Here is a 21,262-nt window from a genome sequence, read left to right as displayed (position 1 = left end):
TTTCATTACATTAATAAACTGAAAAAATTTTCAAAAGGAATAAGAAAACATAAAAGCTGCACAGTATTTTGACAGTTTGTATTAAGTCAACCAGCTTTCATTTCCAGAAATAACTAATTCAGAAATCCAAAATTACCAATCTAAGTAACTATGTATCCTCTAAACTATCATATACGCATTTACATACACATACACCTGCATGGTTTCCACTAAAAGTACATCTCAATATATCCTACCTTAAAATTCTCTATCAGAAATTGTTCAGTTAATCTCCAACTACTGAAACTCTGTGGGAGACAAAAACCATCCCAGAGTCACAAAAGAAAAATGAAAATAATGGGTAAATTCCTTTAATGAGATCATAATACTGAGGCAAGGGGGTTAGAAACTAAAAGGTGATTGATTAAGGACAGCTGTTTAATCATGTGTATTGTTTAACTTTTGCTGTGCTTGCGAAGACAAAATGAGAAAATGCAAGGATATTTTGATAAGGAACTGTGACCCAAAGCAGGAGGGAAAGAGTACCAGACTTGCAAGGCTGTTGAGATAAGCAAGGCTCCTTGGACCCCCAGAAAAGCTTAGACCAGCCTTGTGATTTGAACTGCCACCAAGAGAGCAGGGAGCACGCACAAGGAGACAAGGAGAGAAGTCCACCCTGAGGAAGTCGTTGGAAAGCTTGTCTGCTTCCTCCCACACAACCACCAGATGACCACCAGAGCACTGCACTTATTATTAATCATAATGCCAAGCAGGGCTGGGCAGGGCTAGGAAATGAATATGCATGGTGAACTGCAAAACCTTATGCACATGTAACCTCTCAGGCAATAAAGAGAGGGTGAAGTTCTTCAGAAAGCACGTGCATCTTGTGGAGTTTTTCCATGTATCAGCTTAACCATGGAAAACACAGTGGTCACATAAAGGATATTTTTTCCACAAAGCTATTAGGGAGAAACTGGATCACTGAAGACCTTGGCTAGTTGCAAGCTTTGTCAGCTGGTACAGGACAAATGAATTATGGGTAGGACATGTTTGCCTTTGACTAAGAGAAGAGTACTAGTTTTGGATTAGCTGCACATTAAATATCATGACAGATTTATGATAACTTGTTAAGATTTAAATGCATGTCATCTGGACACAAGGTAATTTTGGTAGTGGGTATCTGAGTATGATCCTAGGAATGTTAACTTAGGATAAAACTGTAGCTGTGGAAATGCTACAGTAATTTGCAAATCCAGAGGTAATGAAAACACAGCTGCACTTAAATTTAATGAACAGAATAAATAAATGCAGTGTAGGCAAGTAACAAAATACAGCTTAAACATAATTACATAAATTAACTACAGAATGAAATGATGTTCAGAGGATGTGTCTTTGATTTTTTTAATCCTGCCAGGTGAAAATGTTGATATCAGTTGATCATGTACTTTTGACAGAACTGGAGAGTAGGTAAGATAAACTGCCTGTAAAGCAGTTTGGTGAAAGAAAAGCTTATTTTTATTTTAGCAATAAAGAACATCTATTCATTTTGTATTTGGGTTCTGATGTGACCTGAAATTTCCTCTGAAAACTTCCCTTTGACTCTTTCAGAGTGATGTACCTAAAAGAAAATCTAACAGAAGATGGGTATCCACTTAGTTCTACATTATCTGACAGTTTTACAAGACTTGGGGGATATTCTTTCCCAAGATGCCACTGATAATTCAAAGCTAATAATTGCAATCTAGTAAACAATAAATTTTTAAAAAAGGAACTGAGCTGTTCCAATATCCATTATTGAACATTTCAGGTACTAGGGGAAGTCCAGGTTAGCATCAGACTAGACAAACTCTGGATATCTAGGCATAAAACTCCATTAAAACCTACAAAGGCCCTACTAAATTCTAGATTTTCTTCAGCTTTACCTATTTCTCTTGGAAAACCATAGTTTTGATGAATACTAAAAGAAACACATTTCACTCTCCAAAATTATATTTTTAAGTTTCTATCAAATCAAGAAAAATAAATTAAAAAACCAAAACGGAAGACAATCCAAAACTATAATGTTGGGAGAGGAGGAGGAATTCAAACCAACAGCATTTATCTTTTGTCTGTCAGCTAAATTTCATATCCACATAAGGAACTTTATCCAGCTGAAGTTGCTGTCCTCCAGTCTCCCTACTCCGTGACAGAGTAGCAGCTGGCAACATAGCTTTATGTTCTCATCCAAAAGACTCTGTGGAGTGGAAAAAAATGGTACATTCATGAAGCTCATCAGCATAAAATCAACTGCTTACACATCAGAACTGTCACATCAGAACTGTCAAAAAGGGTACTAATTATTGTAACTTGAAGGAGAAAAAGAAGAAACTTCAAGGAATAATGTAATTTTACACCTGCCTGCTACAGTCAAATGAGAAAGTCTGGAAAATTTCAAAATCCAGCCTGCAGCTGCCCTTTCCTTGAACGCACAGGGAGAGCTCACAGAGATATAGGTCGCAAAATGCTCTGTTGCTATGCTACTCAGGCAAAAATAGAAAGCTAAATGTAAGAACAGTCTGCTTACATAGGGCTCCAGCAACCACCAATCAAACAATCAGGAGGGCAAATCCCACTTCCCGCATCTGTTGAACTTCTTCTTTTCTACTGTGTTTATACCTGCATAATGTGGCTTTTTGCAATCATCCACAAAGACAAATTTCCATTGCAAATTAAAATAACAGGCAGGATTTTTTTGTTGAACATCAATCAGTGCCACTGTATGCAAGAAGGTACCATATTACCTGAGAACTACTGATCATATTTCCTTGTCTGTCTCATTACTACTTTCAAGATCCATAAAATTGATGGTTAAGTTTAATAAATCTAAATCATAATTTCAGACAACAGAAGTTTGTTAAATTAGGGTTGTAGACTTGACTTTGTAGACATGTATTTCTTACATTTTAGGCCCATCCAATGAGAGCTTACTGCAAATTTTCTCACTAAAACTCTAAACACTTTAGTCAACTGACCATGGCTCACAGAATTAAGGCAAATGAACAACACAGCCTTAGAAGCTAACAAGAATTCAAAGGCAAAAATAGCCTGTTCCTGAAGTAACTGACATATAAATACCAAAGTCAGCCTCAGGCAGTGAAAACAATCCCCTGGGAATTACAACTTTTACTCCATTAATACCAAACAAATTAATACCAAACAAACTCATCTTGATTAACCTAATCATACAGCACACTGAAGGAATCCATCATGATTAGTCGCTAATTGCGAAGTACCGCCCTGGATTTAATCAGGTTAACACTGCTCCGACAGAATGCCAATAAAGGCTCTGCTCACCCTCTGTGTCCACCCCTTTCCTGCCAGCCCTTCCAGCCATCTGCTTGTAGGTGAGGATGTCCAGCAGCCTGCCCCCGAAGGTAGGCGTGCGGATGATGACGCGGCGCGCGGGCAGGTTCACTCCCGACGACAGCGTGGAGGTGGCGGCCAGCACGCGGATCAGGCCCTGCCGGAAGGCTCCCTCAATGATGTCCCGCTCGTCAAATGTCAGGCCTGAGGAGACATGGCTTTTAGTGACCCTTGTGATGGTGAGACTGAATGTTAGAGCTGAAAATACTGCTGTCCAGCAAGGGAAGAGCAAACTTAATGAACATTCACCAGGCAGCATTAGGAACCAGACTTGCAGCACTACTTTAGTTAACTTCTGACCGCTAAGTGAAGAGAAATTTCACCATTAAGTTTTTACTATTCAACTGACAGTGATATATTAGCTTTTCTAAGATGACAAGATGAACTACTTACTCCTTAGTAGTACTTACGTACTACTTATTATATTTACAAGCACTGCAAGTAAATATATAAAGAAATAAAATAAAAAAATGAGAAAACAGGGAAATAGGATTTACTCATCTGCCATCCTGACCCTGGATTCCATCTTCATTATTTCCATTACACATCTAGTATGTATCTTTCTACATTACCTTCAGGCTTCAGGCCAATTTTATAAGAAATACAGATTCTGTAAGCATTTGGAGTTATTCCTCCTACATAATCAATGCCATAGCTACTGTTTTCTCTCCCAGTCAGTCTTTTCTCTCAGTGAATCAACAGGTGACATGCTCTATTACCTACCTAAGTAAGAAATAAAAAATCCAAGCAGAAGTGTTCACAACACATGCTCCTTTTATTTTTATTGTTATACTGCCTCTATTCACTCATTTATTTCAATATTAAGCTGAGGAAAATTGCTCTGAAATACTCTGGCAGCTTTAGGAAAAACTTGAAAATCCTGGAGCTGCAAATCAGTTAAGTTTTCTGCCATTTCACAAAGAAAGGACCAGGCAAGTTGTATTCCAGAAGTTGCTGTTATCCAACTGTCCTGGTTTAGGGCAAATTTGGGAGAAAACCTCCAAAAGGGGGGCCCTCCAGAAAGCAAACCCACACAGCCCCTCCCCCTAACTGGTTTGGGAAGGATTCCTCAGAGAGAAGTGGAAAGAACCTGTTTATTTAACAGGCAAAACACCCCCCAGCACGCAAAATGAACCATACCAGATGACACCACTCTTTCACCACTCTGAAAAAGATAACAAATTCAGAAAGTCTCTCCTGTTATCAGTCCCTCCAGTGCTGGGAATGGCTGCTGCAGGCCACAAAGTGAAAATTCTCAATGTTTCCCAGGTCCCAGTCCGGAGCAGGCTCAAGTAGTTCCAAGAAAAGGGAAAGAAAGACAGTCCAGGGAAAAATTTGGACTGCCTAGCTAAACTAACAAGCAAAAGCAAAAGCAAAAGCATAGCAGGAGCAAAAGCAAAAGCAAGAGCAAAAAGTGAAAGCTGCACTATGGACTGCCCTGTCTGCATCCTGCCAACTGTGGGGGAGTGAGCAGGCTGAAAACAAAACAAAACTTTGCTTTTCAGAGCCAGTCTTGAAGGCACAGAACATAACATCCAGCACAAACAGAACAGCTGACTGGGGATACAAGTATCATAAAGTCACCCTAGGACACCAACACAACATAGAGAAGATGCAGCAAAACAATTTGTGAATTAAAGTCTTCAGCCCCCAAAACGAATTTCAAATTTGCCTGTTACTGTGGGATTCTTAAAGCTTATTTAATGATAATCTACAGAATGCTTTAAAAAGCAACTGGTAAATTGCTGATACCTGCAAGGAAAAGAACCCATATGACTTGACCATTACTAATTCAAGACCAAGATATTCAGGAATACCTGCATGATGAAATGCAACTCCCCATGGCAAAGTACGCTGGAGCACAGAATCCAGGCCTGAAATCGAACGCTTTAACTGATCCAGGACCTCATCAATCCCTTCTCTGTTCACAACAACTGGGGCAAGGGCTGAGTTTTTTGCAGAACCTTGAGAAAGAAAGTATTTTTATAGTTCCTACTAAAATTAATTTTCTTTAAAGGCACTGTAGTCCTCTATTAAGTACTTTTCTCTTACTTTCAGTTTGTTGCAAACCGTAGAACTCCTTGGCAATGATGTCTGCCAGCTTCTCACACCAGTTCTTGGATGGACAGAAGAGCAGGACTGAATGGCCACCACAAACAGTCTCATAACACAGGCTCACAATATGGTCTTCATCTCCCTGAATTGAGATAAAATATTTTCAGTGCACTCTCAGATTGAATGATGTCTGTAAATGCTGTCCTTCTTCTTTATCCCAGTAGGAACCTTCTACTTCCAGTCAGAAAGAGAAGCAATCAGAACACGGAGGACTGTTAGCTCAGTTTCTGTCTTGCTTTATGAAGTACAAGCACTAGTATGACTACATTGCTGAGGGCAGTTCTAGACCTACCCATGAATACATGTAATGCTTTTACATCTTGCTTTCAGAAATCTTTTTCTGAACGAAGGCCACACACAGTGCACAAACAAATCACTGCAACCTCCACATCATGGCTAACAGCAGTGGGGAAGAGGCCCAAAGGAAAACCCCTCTACTTAAACTAGGGAACATTTTTTAACTTGGATGTCTGAACTAAAAGCCTGGCATGTAGCAGTCTAAGCATCCCCGGTAAGAGGCACTCAGCAAGCACTGCTGACCAAAGACTGCAGGTGTTCAGAGCACAGTGGAAGGCTTTTAGGGATACTTATATAGATGTTCATGCAAAAACCTGCTGTTTACAGCTTGCTTTTTTGGTTTTAAGATCTTAAGAGAGTCCCTGCAATTGATCTGTTATGCTTGCCTATGCCAGATTCTCTTGTAGCAAGCAGGCCAAAGGAAGAAGTGAAAAATGTAGGAGTACAGCAAGAATTAAAAAGCACTAAAATGCAAATGAAAACAGGGGAGCAATGGCAGGAACTTTTCCACAAGGAATCAGCCGAATTCAGCTGAAGTGGTGAAGTTATCAAGTTCCCTTTTATTGGTCCAGGCTGAAGCACAGAAGTCTGAAGGTCCAGTGATAAATTTCAAGCCCAAGATCCCCCAATCTTATAAAATAAGGCAACTCCCTTAAACTATTGAGTCATAAGCCTAGTTTAGTTCTTTCTCTTGCTTAATTTAGTAACTATCCAAAGCAACTGTCTCAAAAATATCCAAATGCAACATCACCTTTTCAATATGATCACATAAAAACTAACTTCCAAATGCTCTAGTGAAAAACACTTCCTTTTGTTTCCAGGATACTTTTTCTTTGCTGTGCCACCACACTACTGACAAGAGAATGTCTGTGCAAGAATGGAGTGCAAAACTTTCCAAAATATTGCTGCCATTCAGCCCATATTGCCCAACTACTACACTAATATTATACAGAGCAGTTAAATCAACTGGAGAGAGAATTTACCCTTCAAAGACTCCACAGGAAAGGACCTACAAGTAGAGAGCTCAAATTTCCCACTTGTACCCATTTGGTTCCTTGAAATCATCATAGTATGTTACCCCTAACTTTCCATATCCTTTTCAAGTGTGCAAAAGAACTACTGAAAACAGATTCAGAAGAATTGGAACGGACATCTGCCTTCTAATCAGTGTCAAAATTAGATCATTTAGCAGTTTAACAAAAGCAGGTTCAATACCAGATTTTAATACCAATATTTTCTCCCAATTATGAATGCAAATTCCTTGGCCTAAGCAGGAAATACTTACCTACATTTATGAAAGGGAAGTATATTTCCAGACACAAGATAGAGTGGTGGGTAAAGGGAGAATGAAACTCTTTATACCTGTCAAGTACTCAGAAACAACATAACTGCAAAGTCAATTTTGTCTTCAAGTCAGATTCAAAAATCTTCAATACCTTCATGAGTCTGTATTTTGGGGTTTTTTTGTTTAAGGCAGGAGAAGACAAAAATACCAATTTTATTCTCAGTTTGAGCATGAAGTAAACAACAAAGTTGTGAATGTCATCTATTTTAAAATAAATAAAAAACATGCCAGGAGCTGTCTTTTTAACTTTAGCACTACCAAAGGCACTATCCCAAGGTTTTGTTACCTTCAGTTGCAGCTTGGGCTGGAATTCTCGCACTAAATTCATGGAGGAGTCATATATGTTGCTGCCAATTTTCACCCACTCCTTGAGGGGCACAGGGCGGAAATCTGTACAGTAGAGCTCTGCATCTAACCATGAGGCCAGGAGCCCCAGGTTAGGGAGGGTAGCACTCATGCCTACTATCTGTATCCCACCAAAACCAGGACTGGTGCTCTTTGTGTGTCTGGAAATGGTTAAAAGAAAATGAAAGTTAGTGACAACACAGGTTACTGTTCTGGAGAATGGAATTCAGAAAAAACAGTTCAATCTAATTCCTTCCAGCCTCTCAAGTCCAAAGCTCATTTTTCAACTTCTTGACAAAGAAAGAAGCCATATTAGAAAACAGGTCAGGTTATGCACTGATAATAAGCTAATTCAGCTTTTAATCAATTTGAACCTAAACCTCTACCTTCTTTAGGTAGCCAACAGCTATGAATTGACTGCATATTTGGAGAGACTGAAAACAAATACAAAGATCTAGTTCCTTGCCACTAACAAAAATATGAAATAAAGGAACGGCTCAATCTCCACTGCAATCTTTCTAAGCTTAAATACCTTAATTAAAACACTTCTATTTGCTTCCATTTCAGGACAAATAATATTAGACTAATGTCTTCCTAGATATGGGAACCAAAGCCCCAAGAACAGCAAAGAAGCAAGTAGCTTCTGTTCCTAAAATGCTGAACAGCAGCTTTCACTAAAGACAGTGAGAAGTAATGGACTCCTAACAAACCTGACAACACAAACTGTTAATTTAGATACCCAAATTTAGATTCTAATTCAGGCTTTTACATCCACACAATAGGGTTTTTTATGCTTCTAAGCTTGTGTTTGAAAAGTACTCATTTGCATTGCACTGAGCCACAAATCGAGACTCTAAAAAATAAAAAGATCTAACAAATCACTGTGAACTCAGAAATAACCTGAATCTTCTTAGAGGACCCTGGTAATCCAGGCAAAGACAAGACAGAGAAAACAAGATTATCCAGAAGCTGAGTATAAAAGGCCAGTCACTGATGAGACAGAAATAAGGAAGTTGAAGAGAGGCAGGATCTCTGTTATCCAAGCTCTTTAAGCATTTGCTGGTACAGCTTCACCATCAAGGCTACAGATTTTTGTCCCTACAGGAACTCTGGACCTTTTCCTCCCTAAGGCAATTATTGACCTCCAAGGATTAAAAAAAGTTCTAGCTCTACAGCATATTATGTGACTAAGGAGGAGAAAAATCTGCTGCAGAATTTTGGCTGAGTCTGGAAAAGCCTTGTGGAGAAGCATGGACACCCACACAGGCAGTGGCCATCTGAGAACATTTTCTTGCTGTGAAGACACAGCTTGTACTTCAATGGGATAGGCACTGATCATTCTGATAACTGGCCAGACTGGACAGTGTTTAAAGACTTTATATAAGCTCATTAAATAACAGAGGAGAAAAAAACCCAAAACACAGACTTAGAAGGACATTTGAGAGAAAATGTGGTCTTCAGCTCCAGGAATCCAGTGGATTCCAAACTAAAATTAGCTGCCACTTCCTTCATGTCAGGAAGTGGTAGAGGGTACCACTGTCACCTTGATCCTGACAGAGAGATAGAGAACCTGGGTCCCAGCATGCCTGCATGAAGGATGAAACAGTGTCGTCCCAGGAACATTCCTTGATGCACCTGTACTTTTTTCCTCCTGGCAAGTGTTTTCTCCTTCCTGCTTCCTCAATGCAAGGGAGTAAAGCAGAGGGTGAGCCTGCACCTGTGCTGCAGCTACCTGATAAACCAAGAGAAAAGGAGTGGCAAAGTCACTCACACTGCTCCAAAGTGTAATAACTTCCAGGATTTATGGGGAGAATGTGAGAAGTCAGATGTGATTAGACCAAGAACACTGCTGGCTCCTGGAAATCATGATGGGCAATACTGGGTGAAATGTCCAGTGGAGAGACAGTGTAGAAATGGCAGCTCCCCAGAACTAAATAGATGGTCTCTGCTTAGCCAGCACTGGTACAACACACAAGACAAGAAGCAGCAGAGAAAACTGACAAAATTTGACTTTTTGTGCGAAAGAAACAGTTGATTTTGACTCTTCTCTCAGCACCACCAATAAAGATTAAGAAGGTTACACTACCTCCTCCATTTCCTTTTTTCTATGTTTGGGCACTATGGAGCAGCTGGACAGCTTGGTGCTGAGGATCTAGATACTTAATTCTTAAAAGTTTCTAGAGGTCTTCTCAAACATCTTATCTAGTCCCCTAAAGAGTCAAATCAATTCTGCTAAAGGCAAGAAAACATGCAACCACTAGGCTATCACATGTTATAAGCAAAAGCAGAGCTCACCCTGAGCAGGGCTAACCAAGCAGACTGCTGACATATCCTCTAAGCCTTCTGATCATTTCACCATGCACAAGTTAACAGCCTGCCCACTCTTCCATCACACCAGAGCATTCCAGTAGGATAATTACACCACTCCATGAAGCACTGAAAAATTAGGCAGGGCAAATCTGCTAGCAAAACTGTTTTAAAAAATCCAAAGTTTAAAAAAAAAAAAAAGGCTAAAGAAGTAAATGAAAGCTTCAGCCTTATTTCTTTTCCTGAGAGGATAAATCCCATGGTAGCACACAAATTGAAAACCATGTGGAAAAGAGGGTTTAACTACAATGGCAGGTTCCTGAAAAGGGCTGTGATGAGATCTTAATAAACAAAATAGTCTAGGTCATCGCTCTCATAAAAACGTTGGAGCTAACCCAAGTTTCCATTCACACAGAGAATAAATATTTAGAGTCATCAATTATTTAGCAGTAAAAGACAAATATCTCAGTCTGCTCACCTTTTTGCTACCTTCTCTGTAACATATCTCACTTTGGTCAGGAGGAGTTCCAGCAGATATCCTCGATGAGAGTCTCCCAGCATGTGCAACTCGTCCACAACAATCACTCCTGATAAAGAAGAGCACTCAGGTCATTTCTGACAAACCTCCAAACTAAGAGCAAATAGCCTCAATCCTTTCCCATTCCACATGATGAAGAATTTTAAATTCACAAATCCATCTATGCTTACCAACACCATGATTGGCTTCCTTCTGTCACTGAGAGAGACAAATCATGACTGATGTCATGAGGTTTTATACCCACCACAACCACACATAGACACAATCAGCTTTTAAAAAATAAAATTAAATCGGTAGAGTTGTTAGTCAAGACAGTACACAAAACAGTATTACAGCATCTATACTGTAACCTCCTTGCAAGTAAAAACCCTCAGGCTTCAGAGTATCTGGAAAGGAAAATTCCAGCACTCAAATGACCTAGCAAAAAATTTTGTTGACATCACTGTCTTAGTTAAAAACATCATTTTTTACTAATGCAGTTGTGTCAGAAAAAAAACAAGAGCAGATGTAATTACACTGGCAGAGTTTCTTCCTATTAAATTGCTCTTCATTAACCAAACCTGAACGAGTTCTACTACTTAGCTTTGGCTTTCTAATGAAAAAAAAATCCTATGTGACAGCTTTGTTGCCCTCCTACTGCCTGCAAATGACATTTTAATCTATTAACCACCTCCATCAAATTTTTAAGGTGTGTAGAAATATCTAAAAGACTAATGTCTAAAAAGGCTTCTGAATGTCAGCAGCTAGAGACACCAGACCAGACTAGAGTGTTCCCTGAGGAGAAAACACAGAGCCACTACCACTCAGGCACCCAGTGCACCTCCTGCACACATCCCAGCAGCAGCATGTACCCTTTCTGGCCAGCTGACAGGGTCCCAGGGAGATGGAGTAGGATAAAGGAAGGTTACACAAAAAAAAAAGCAGGGCACAGAGGACACCACACTTCATTAGCTCTGCTGCTGTGGAATTTTTTTTCCTCCCTGGTGCAGCTATGTAATATCTTTCTGGTGCGGCTAAAATAGCAGGAGCTTAAGGGCAAATGTGACCTTACATTATCTGTCTCAATGCTATTTTTCCTTCTCTTTTTTTTCTCTCCTTCCTACATATGTTCCTTCTCTCTCCGTCTGTTTTCTCCCTCCTTCTCTTTCAAGCCACTTAAGTTAGAAAAGAGTGCTGCACTGCTTCATCAGCCTCTTTTACAAACTCCCACCCATCCAGCTCCTCTCTCTTCCTCTACTTCCTCTGTTCTGTGCTTGCTTGTAAATAATGGCAATTCATTGGTGACCAAATACATATTTGTTCAGCTACCAGAAAAGGCTTCTTCCTGCTTCCCCATACAACAATCTGCCTGAATTCTCCCAGAGCTGAGACAGGACAGTTTAATCAGATACCTACCAAAGCAAAATCCATGCAAGTCACTTCAAACCTTCATCATACCACAGAGGTACTGAAAATGAGGCTACACTCAGTCTGCTATTTCTGTCTGCAAATTAGGTGTATCCCTAGAAGACAGCAGAAAAAAAAACCTACCAAAAAGTACCTGAGAGCTACCAGACATGTTTACTGCAGAATAACTAGGTTGTTTTAATTCCCCATCCTGTATAGAACTAAAAAGTTTTGAATGAAAAGCAGAAAGGACTTGATTTTTTAAAAATATAATTCAACTAGTAACATTTTAATTTCAAGTTTAAATTAAGAAACAAATATCACAACAGCACATTACAAATCCATTCCCAGCTGACACACTGCTGAGAAAGCAGCAGATTATTCTCTAATAATTTTCCTAAAAATTTCTTTAGCATGAGTGTCAAGAGGCTGAACAAGAGGAATATCATCTCCCATGTACCTGGATGTTCTAAACTGACACCTTATATAATAATTAGCAACACAACATTGCTTTTAAAGCAAAGAGAGCTCTGGCAGGCAGAGGATTTGAGTTTCTCTCAACAATTTCCAAAGGCAACGTGAGCTATCAGCATGGGGTTGACATCAGTAAAAGGAACAGCTCAAGCTTGAGATGGAATCCAGCCAGGATTGCAGTCATCTCCCAATAACTCATCTCAAAAGATAAAACACCCTTGTTACAAACTGGTCTAAATTTAGAATTAATTAGAAGACAAGGTACAATCTTGCAGTTTCAGACAAGCTTCCTTTGGGTGACAGCTAAACTGGCATTTTCAGTTCATACCCATACTTTACAGCTTCTATGAAAATTTACCTCCAAACAGAAAACTTGTCCATTTCCTACATAACAATAACTTTTTAAAATCAAATTTAATTTTTAAATTAATGTCAGAGAAGCATATAAAGAAAAAAATAAGCATTTTACCCTTATTTCTATTACATGGCCATAATGGGGCATAAGGGAAATGGAGGTTTGCAGCAGAGATATTTTCAAATGGTGAAAGAAAACCGTGGTGCTTTAAGGAGGAATTGGTATTGAGAACACATCTTCAAACTCAAATCTTGTAGTCACTTGGCTGCTTATATTTAAATTACTCTTTTCAAGTACATTAATCTTTGAAAGTGCAACAACATGTAGGGATGAAATGGAGGTTCCAACCAGAGGGATTTGGTGTATCTCTACCTTCTGAAAGATGATATCATTAAACAATACATTTTAATATTCTGAGTATTCTTCCAAGGCACACAAGCCAACAGAAAGTTGCTTATCCTGACCCTACTGTCTTCTTTGTGGTGGCAGTACAGCTTGCACAGTGTGGTGACATAGGATCACACTAACCCTAGCTTAAACAAGCAAAAAACCATAAACCAAATAGCCATATATTGATATAAATAACAGGTTTTCTTCCAAGTGAAGGGATGAAGATATACATTCAAGAATCAAGCTGGACTGCAGGAGCCTTCATTTGAATGAGTTTAAAATGCTGCATAACAGTCACCACTCATCTTCCAGCCCACTGGCAGTCTCTAAAGCATTCATGGTGATTCAGCCCCTATAGAACCAGGTGTGAATGTGTTATCCCATGATCTCACACTCTGAAAAAACCTACAAGGTTTTATTTCCCATTTTCTCTCTAAAAAGCTCTTCTGGTACACAATGCAGCAGATTATGATGATACCAGATGCACACAGAACAGCAGTTTCAAAGGTGGAGGTCTCAGAGCAGTTCGATCCTCATCTATTTTTATATTCTTAAAATAGCACCCAGCTTATGTTACAGGACAGAGTGAAGATGGGAAGGATTACTGTGTAAAACATAACTGGGTATAGCTTTCTGGAGCAGAGAAAAAACGAGAAGAACAAACTTCTGATTAGAACAGGAAAGCACATCTCTCTCAAGAGTACATGGAAACATTGGGCTTCTTCAGCTTTTATCTTATCCCCAATACTTAATGAGTACTTTCATTATCTAGTGGCCATCAGGGCCACAGTGAGCCAGGAGCCAACATTACAAGGACAGAGGGGTTTTGAGCAAACAAGACAGAAATGAAGGGCACAGCCCTCCCAGTCAAAATGCCTACCCAGAGGAGCACTATGTATTCGTTCTGCTTATCTGGATCCAGATGAGCACAGAATATAATTCCTTCTCTTCCTCAAGCTAAATGAAGACAGATCTTAGATTCCACAATCTCTGTCTAAAACAAACGAACATAACATATTCCTGAACTCAAACATGTCTCAGAACTTTGATTCAGTTTTATTAATTAGAGAACAGTTCCCAGCAATGGGAATCATTGTTAAATGCAGCTTGCCATCCATTTGAGACAAACTAAAGCCTGCAGATTCTATCTACTCATCCCAGCTGCTGAGCTACATGGAACAGTGCTGCCTGTCCTTCTAAATCCAAATAAGAGGTTCTCTGGAAGAAGAAAATTGCTGCATATTCCTATATGGTATGTCTGTCACCTACAGAACTCAGAAAATTTGAAGCATCCTATGATTTCACATGCACTCAGAATATGTAAACCCCACAATGGCCAAGCTGTAGTATTTTACCCAGTGAGTCCATTTTGTTTTCTTCTATGAGCCTATTGATTAATCCATTGGCTTTCTCAATGGTGCAGACAGCAACATCCAGAGCAGAGAAACGTCCAGCAGGAGCCATGCTTCCCATGTAGCCTTCAACTCTCACATCCACCTCCTGGAAGAGGGCCTGTTTTCCAGGGATAAAGAACATCATGCCAAGATTACAACTCTGAACATCTGACCATTGCCTGCTGGAATCACATAAAGGCCTGCACTCTGCATCTACAGTTTCTAGTATTTTTAATGCCAACTAATCAGATTAAAGCCAGCCATATCCCAGCCAGTTAGTGACACATCTCCCCACTGTCATTTTTTATTTCCAAAGCAAAAGCCACAGAGGACACATTGCAAGACAGTGTACATAACTGAGTAAAAGATGAGGACCCCTGCTATGTATAAGAAGATCTAATATTAAAAATGTTAAGGAACACACAGTGTAACAGTTTATAATATCAGTGGCTTATGTAAAAAGACACCTTCCTCTTGAGAAATTCTGGGCAAAAGCCAAAATGGAACTCCAAACACAGTGATGACACATCTCACACTGAAAGCCAAGAAACAGTAACTTCTTCTCTTCCAGGTCTCCTCACTGCAGTGCCAAAGTTTTGACATATCCCACAGGGCATTAAAAAAAGATACAAATATTTGCACCTCACAGGTAGGTCACCTTTTGAGTTCAAGCATGTGAAGCTGTGGCCAAACCTCTTTCCAGGAGTAGCAGAACAGAGCACTGATAGTCCTCCAGTTTTACAAGATTAAAGCAAAAACGTGTCTCCATTATCAAGCACTTCAAAGTAGCTTTTGCACTTTGTTTGTAAAATTTCCTAGCAATTTGTAAAGTTAAGATACCATCTCAGTTGATGGACAACCAAACTGTCTTAACTGCTAGAAACTATAACAAACATGCAAAAATGTCTGCTGGGTTTGGATTTGGTTTTAGTCATTGTCATTAGCTAATGGCAACAATTTTTGATATGGAAGTCTTTCAAGAAAAAATATTTATGTCTTGTAGAGTGTTCCCACTGTAATTTTATTTTTTAAATAGCTGGGGCAAGGAAACCAAGACATAACCATATTCTGGCAGAAAAAAAAAAAAATAGCAAAGTTAAAGTGAAATCAAATGCACAAAATTGTGGTGGAATACCCCAAGGAAAGCTAAAATATACTTTTATCCTTAAGACAGCATTTACACCTTCCCTTTGTATTTTTCCTAACATGATCTTTCATCAGAGACTTCATTTAAATTCTGTTTGTTATCAAATTGGTGAATAAATGCAAGTAACAATGTTTTAAGAGTCAAAGCTGAAATAAAATGTTGTAATCGACCTTGTAAATTTTTTCAAAGTTTACCTTTTTGGCTAAAAGTTTCATTTTTTATGTCCAGCTTGGAGAAAATTTTAAATTATCTACAATTTTTTTTTGAAAAAACTCAGCAATTTTTTTCCCCCCAAAATCCATGCTTTTGCATTTCTGTTTAAAAAAACGTGACCCAACAACTACTACCCACAAATTCACCCTCCTTGAATTCTACTTACCTGCAGGTAACATTTCTTCTCCTTGGCCACAGAGACAAAGGGAAGGATGAGAAGAGCTTTCTTACGAGTCTCCAGGACTCGCTTCAAAATAAGCAATTCTGCGACCAGAGTCTTTCCAGCACTGGTAGGAGCTTGAAAAGAAAAGGGGAGGGGGGAATTAATTAATTTTTAAAGTTTAAAAAATAAATCCAAAAGCATCACAAATCTAGCATAGAAAGCAGTTACTGGAGAACTTGGGGTGGGACTCTTCAGTTGATGTCTCTCACCCACAACCACATTTGCAGTCACCCCTATAAAGAGTCAAGAAGACTAAAATCACCCACCTCTCTTCCAAGTTCTTCATCCTCTCAGTGCTGCTCTAGAACCTTTTTCCCATGAAGGGTAGACAACCAACTGTCATTTCCTACAGATTTCTAGTCCACCAGTCCTCCTTCTCCTTTTGCATTACTTCCCCTCCTGCACACACACCCCACACACAATATGTGATGAAAAACGACAAATGGACTGAAAAAAACTAATAGCAAATAATATTCTCAGTAGTATGTATATCTTCAATTGTTGGTATCATTCAGTTCCTAGCTGACAGTCTGTAATAAAGAAGAGTCACCATTAGCTGACTCCTAACTAAAGGAACTTTAAGAGAGAAAATGGGGCAAAGAGTCTCTCTCCACATCTGGAAAGGAGATCATTAAGTCAAGTTTGAGGTACAGAAATGGGACAGATCTTAATATGTCTCCAGAAGAACATCTTGACTTTTCTACCTGTCAGATCCAAATGTCTCAGCACCAGTAAGTCCTTGTAAATGGCAGTGGAAAAGGTAGGGGGGGGACTGGTTTTGTCAGATGTTTACATACCTGAGTAAACGAGGTTCTTTCCCTCCAGAACTTGTCCAAGCATCAGGCATTCTGCTTGCCATTCAAACATCTGCACTACTCCCAGACTGTGGTATTTCTCCAGAACTGCTTTGGGAAGATCCCAGCTTGCAAGGAGCAACTTGTCTGCTTGGTCTTCAGGAACATTTACCTGCTGATATTGCCCTTTGGAAGGAGAAAATAAAAATAAAATTTAAAAAGTCAAGTATCATCTTTGCATCTGAGGTCATTTAGGTTATACACCCAAATGTCAAACTTCTCTACAAACTCCTGTATTACAAGAAAAGGCAATAAACTATCTGTTTCTTTTTCTATTTTTCAATATTTTGTGTGGATGGTTCACCATTTTTCTTATCTTCTGACATCTTTTTTTCAATTTTTCCTCCTGTAAGATTTTCCACATTCAATTAATTTCTTCACCAAACTCTTGCCCTGGTATTTGCTTTTGAGACAGAGCAGCCATTACCAAATACATAGTCAGAGAGAGTTTCAGCACTGATGGATGTAATAGCATTGCAATGTATTTGCCATCTTGTCTTCCCCTTTTAAGAAGTTACTGCTACTGAAATTTCATTAATTCTCACTGATTACAGAACTGCCCAGGGTTTTTTTGTTCTACAGATGAATGAAAACCACAACCTAAAGCAAACAAGCAGCCCAAGATACTCTGTACAGTGTGTCATATTTCAGTTTATTAACACTGATAGCATCTTCACAATACTGCCAGTTCCTCTAGCTTAATTAAGTTCCTTGCTGATTATTTCTTGTCTTAGTAACCCTAAACAATTTTGTGCTGACTACAGACACTGCCTCCTCCCTCTCCTTCTCTGTTTTTCCAAGCCATTAAGAAAACTCAAGCTTTTTGTCCCATCCAGGTTTCTGATGCACAGGAATGCCTCCCCTATCACCCATAAATATATATAGTTCCAGTAAAAGCATTTTGTGAAAGACCTTGTCAAATTGAGATGAAAACCAAGTAATTGTGTCTACTGCCTCTACTGCATCTGTTCTTCTACTGGTAGGTTCAAAAAATTCTAAAAGAAACTTCCCACCATTGTTGACAGCATAAGGGCAGGCTAGATTAATAATATCAGCCTGCATAAGCAGCCAGCATTTCTTCTCTCATCACACTAAAAACTTCAACTGCTGCCTTGAGGTTAACCCCAATCTAGGCTGTCACTGCTGCATGATCAGTCTCCTCTACACAGCTTTGCTTCACTTTGTGTAATCAAAGTACCATAAAATACTAAACAAAAATTTATGCACCATTGTGAGAGAACAGAAATATGCTACAAAGCAGTACAGACTTCCCAAGGGGAATTCAGAGGAGACCAGAATTGTCCATCCTAAACTGTGACTGTGGTGGGTTGACCCTGGCTGGACACCAGATGCTACCCAAAGCTACCCGAAGTCATTCCCCTCCTCAACAGGACAGGAGAGACAAAATACAGTGAAAAGTTCATGAGTGAAGAAAAGAACAGGGAAAGACCACCAAGTACCATCACAGGCAAAACACTTGACTTGGGGAGAATTAATTTATTACTAATCAAATCAGAGTAGGATAATGAGAAATAAAGCAAAATCTTAAAACTACCTACCCCCTACTCTTCCCTTCTTTTCAGGATCAACTGTACTCCCAATTTTCTTTACTTCCTTCCCCCCAGCAGCACAAGGGGACAGGGAATGGGATTTGCAGTCAGTTCATCACGCATTGGCTCTGCTGCTCCTTCCTCCTCAAAGAGGAGCTCCTCACACTCCTCCCCTGCTCCAGTGTCGGGTCCTTCTTACAGGAGACAGTCTCCATGAACTTCTCCAGTTCATGTCCCCCACAGGGTGAAAAGTCCTGCCAGCAAACCTGCTCCAGCACAGACTCCTCTCTCCCCAGGTCCTGCCAGGAGCCTGCTTCAATGTGGGCTTCCTAAAGGGCCACAGCCTCCTCCAGGCAACCACTTATTCCAGCACAGGGTTCTCCCCGAGCTGCAGGTGGATCTGTGCTCCACCATGGACCTCCATGGCCTGCAGGTGGATCTGTGCTCCACCATGGACCTCCATGGGCTGCAGGTGGATCTCTGCTCCACCATGGACCTCCATGGGCTGCAGGTGGATGACAGCCTGCCTCACCATGGTCTTCACCAGAGGCTGCAGGCAAATCTCTTCTCCGGCACCTGAAGGACCTCCTCCCACTCCATCTTCACTGACCTTGGTGTCTGCAGGCTGCTTCCACCCCATACTCTCACTCCTCCAGCTGCAGGTGCCATTGTACAGGCTTTTTTCCCCCTTCTTAAATGCATTATCCCAGAGGGCTTATTGCCATTGCTGATGGCCTTGGCCAGTGGCAGCATTGGCTCAGTTCAACATAGGGGAAACTTCTGGTGGCTTCTCACAGAAGCCACCAGAAGCTTTACAGTCCCCCCACTTGCTATGCAAATCAAATACAGTGACTAATATGGCAAGAGTTAAGATTCAGAAACATAAAAAACCCTATGTGACGGGACCTCAAGCTTTTTCCCTAGTATTCAAACCAACAAATTTTATGTAAAAGATGGAATGAGTAAAGGATCAGGTGATTCAGCTATTTGGAGAATATCTTTAGATTAGAACTGAAGATGTGTTTGGAAACTTGTGGCTTAGACATCTATATACAGAAGTAAACCTGTGAAACTAACTTTTTTTTATTTACTAAAACAATGCTAAGAAACAGTCAAAATTAGGAAGATACAAATTGCTGGTTAAAAGCATTAGGTATTAGAGTTCGCAGAAGGAAAACCATTCCAGAGTGTGGGGCCAGTTAAACACAAGAGTGCTGCTTACTGAATTGTCTTTGGGGAGCTGACTGTGGAAATGTGTACATTTCCTTGCTCTGTTCCATTTGCAGAAATTGACGAAATTGTATCTTGCAGAGCATAATCACATCAGAGAAGATGTGACATGACTGGAGAAGAGACCGAGAGATGTAAACGCTTTAAAAAGTTACAGAAAAATCACAAAAGAGAAGAATCACAAAAGATGAAACTGCAATATGCTTTGTAAATATCTTGATTTAAGATGTTGTATACAATCTCGATGCTGTATACATCTTGATTTCTCTCTTGATTCAAGAGCACAATAAGCTGGTAAAATTTATGTATGGAATCTAGAAGCATCACTTAAAGTGGCTCTGTCTGGCAGCAGGAGCACTTGATATGACACCTTGCCACAAGATGTTTATACAAAATCTTGTATATTGCATACAGAAATATACTTCTTCTGTATTCTATGTGTGTTCTTTGATCGATTTCTCAACGTAGGTAAACAAACCTAGCCTGGTACACCAAAGAGAACGGACGATACCGATTGCTGTGTTATGGCAGCACCTAGAGGCCAATCCAAAAATAAGGCCCACTGTTACACGGCACACAGCGTGCCCCCATCTCACACCTGTGCACAGGACACACATTTCCTTATTTTCTTCCTCGATTACATAGCGAGGGGTGCAGGAAATGCTTCCATCACCACCCCGCTAACACAAGCCCGTCTCTCGGCTGAGCCGCTACCCTCCATGGGGAAAGGAAGGGCCGAAGCGCGGCCCGAGCAGCGCCGCCCTCAGGGCCGGAGCCCCGCGCCCGCAGAGGCTCGGAGGGTCCCGGGCCGCTTCCAGCAGTGCCCCGCTGCCCCGGGCAGCCCCGCTCCCCTTGCCCAGCACGGCCCGACCCGCCGCGCTGCACGACCGAGGGGAGGCGGCGAGGGAAAGAAGGGGAACGGGAGAGAAGGGCAGCGCTCCCCGCTCCGGTACCTGCCGAGCCGCTGCGGCGCAGGGAGAGGTCGAGGCCGGGCGGGGGGCTCAGCACAGCACGGCGGGGAGCGGCGGGGCCGGGCGGCACGGCCCGCCCCGGTGTGCGGGAGCTGCGGCCGCCGAGCCCCGCGGCCGAGGCTGCGACGGCACCGCTCGGGGGAAAGACAACGGTGCGGCCGCCATCTTCCCGCCGCGCCATTCAAACCTGGCCCCGCCCCGGCCGGCGGGAGGGCGGCCTCGGGAACAGGGAACGGGAGGGAGCACGGAACCGAGCAGCCCGGCAGGCCCGAGGCGTGCGGCCCCCGCAGAGTAAGGGCTGTCCGTGTAAAAACACCGGCGTTTGCTGAGGCAGCGCTCCGAGCGTGCGGTAACGCGCGCTGTACCGGTGAAAGGCTGAGATAATTCAATGAAGGAAGGGTCTGCTTCAACAAAACAAGGCTTACCTTGCAGGAGAGAGCCAGAGGACAAACAGCCTCGTTTGCTGTTTCTAATGTCTCTGACGCCAAAATAGCTGTTTCAGATTCTAAAAGACTAGGACTGGTTTTACCTCTCCTCAGCAACGTGAATATGAGGAGCAGTTCTACGAAAATTCTGCAGTACCCGAAAAATGCATGTCTTTGTCCATCACCCACAGAAGTGTTAAGAAGCATTTTATATCAAAAAATAAGGTTTTTCTAAGTTGCTTTTCACTTCAACTGAAGAAAACATACTGATCTTTCCAAAAATAAGGACAGCAAAGGGTGAACATTGAAAGCAGGAGTGTGA

At 41.0% G+C, this 21,262-nt stretch overlaps 1 protein-coding gene across 1 annotated transcript in view; it reads right to left on the bottom strand.

Moving 5' to 3' along the window:
* The window catches only part of POLQ (DNA polymerase theta), a 53,018-nt gene extending 32,322 nt beyond the window's left edge, over nt 1–20,696 (bottom strand). Inside the window, exons 1-9 of the mRNA XM_054627804.2 lie at nt 20,498–20,696; nt 16,708–16,890; nt 15,854–15,984; nt 14,289–14,445; nt 10,269–10,377; nt 7,425–7,644; nt 5,434–5,578; nt 5,199–5,345; nt 3,313–3,525 (exon numbers count right to left, since the gene is read on the bottom strand). Of these exons, the coding sequence (XP_054483779.2) occupies nt 3,313–3,525; nt 5,199–5,345; nt 5,434–5,578; nt 7,425–7,644; nt 10,269–10,377; nt 14,289–14,445; nt 15,854–15,984; nt 16,708–16,890; nt 20,498–20,696 (1,504 nt within the window). The remainder of the gene's footprint in view (nt 1–3,312; nt 3,526–5,198; nt 5,346–5,433; nt 5,579–7,424; nt 7,645–10,268; nt 10,378–14,288; nt 14,446–15,853; nt 15,985–16,707; nt 16,891–20,497) is intronic.
* Between the last annotated feature and the right edge of the window lie 566 nt (nt 20,697–21,262).

Source organism: Agelaius phoeniceus, chromosome 2 (genome assembly GCF_051311805.1).
Source record: "Agelaius phoeniceus isolate bAgePho1 chromosome 2, bAgePho1.hap1, whole genome shotgun sequence".
In the NCBI taxonomy this organism is placed as follows: Eukaryota; Metazoa; Chordata; class Aves; order Passeriformes; family Icteridae; genus Agelaius; species Agelaius phoeniceus.
This window is presented reverse-complemented; position numbering and strand designations above follow the sequence as displayed.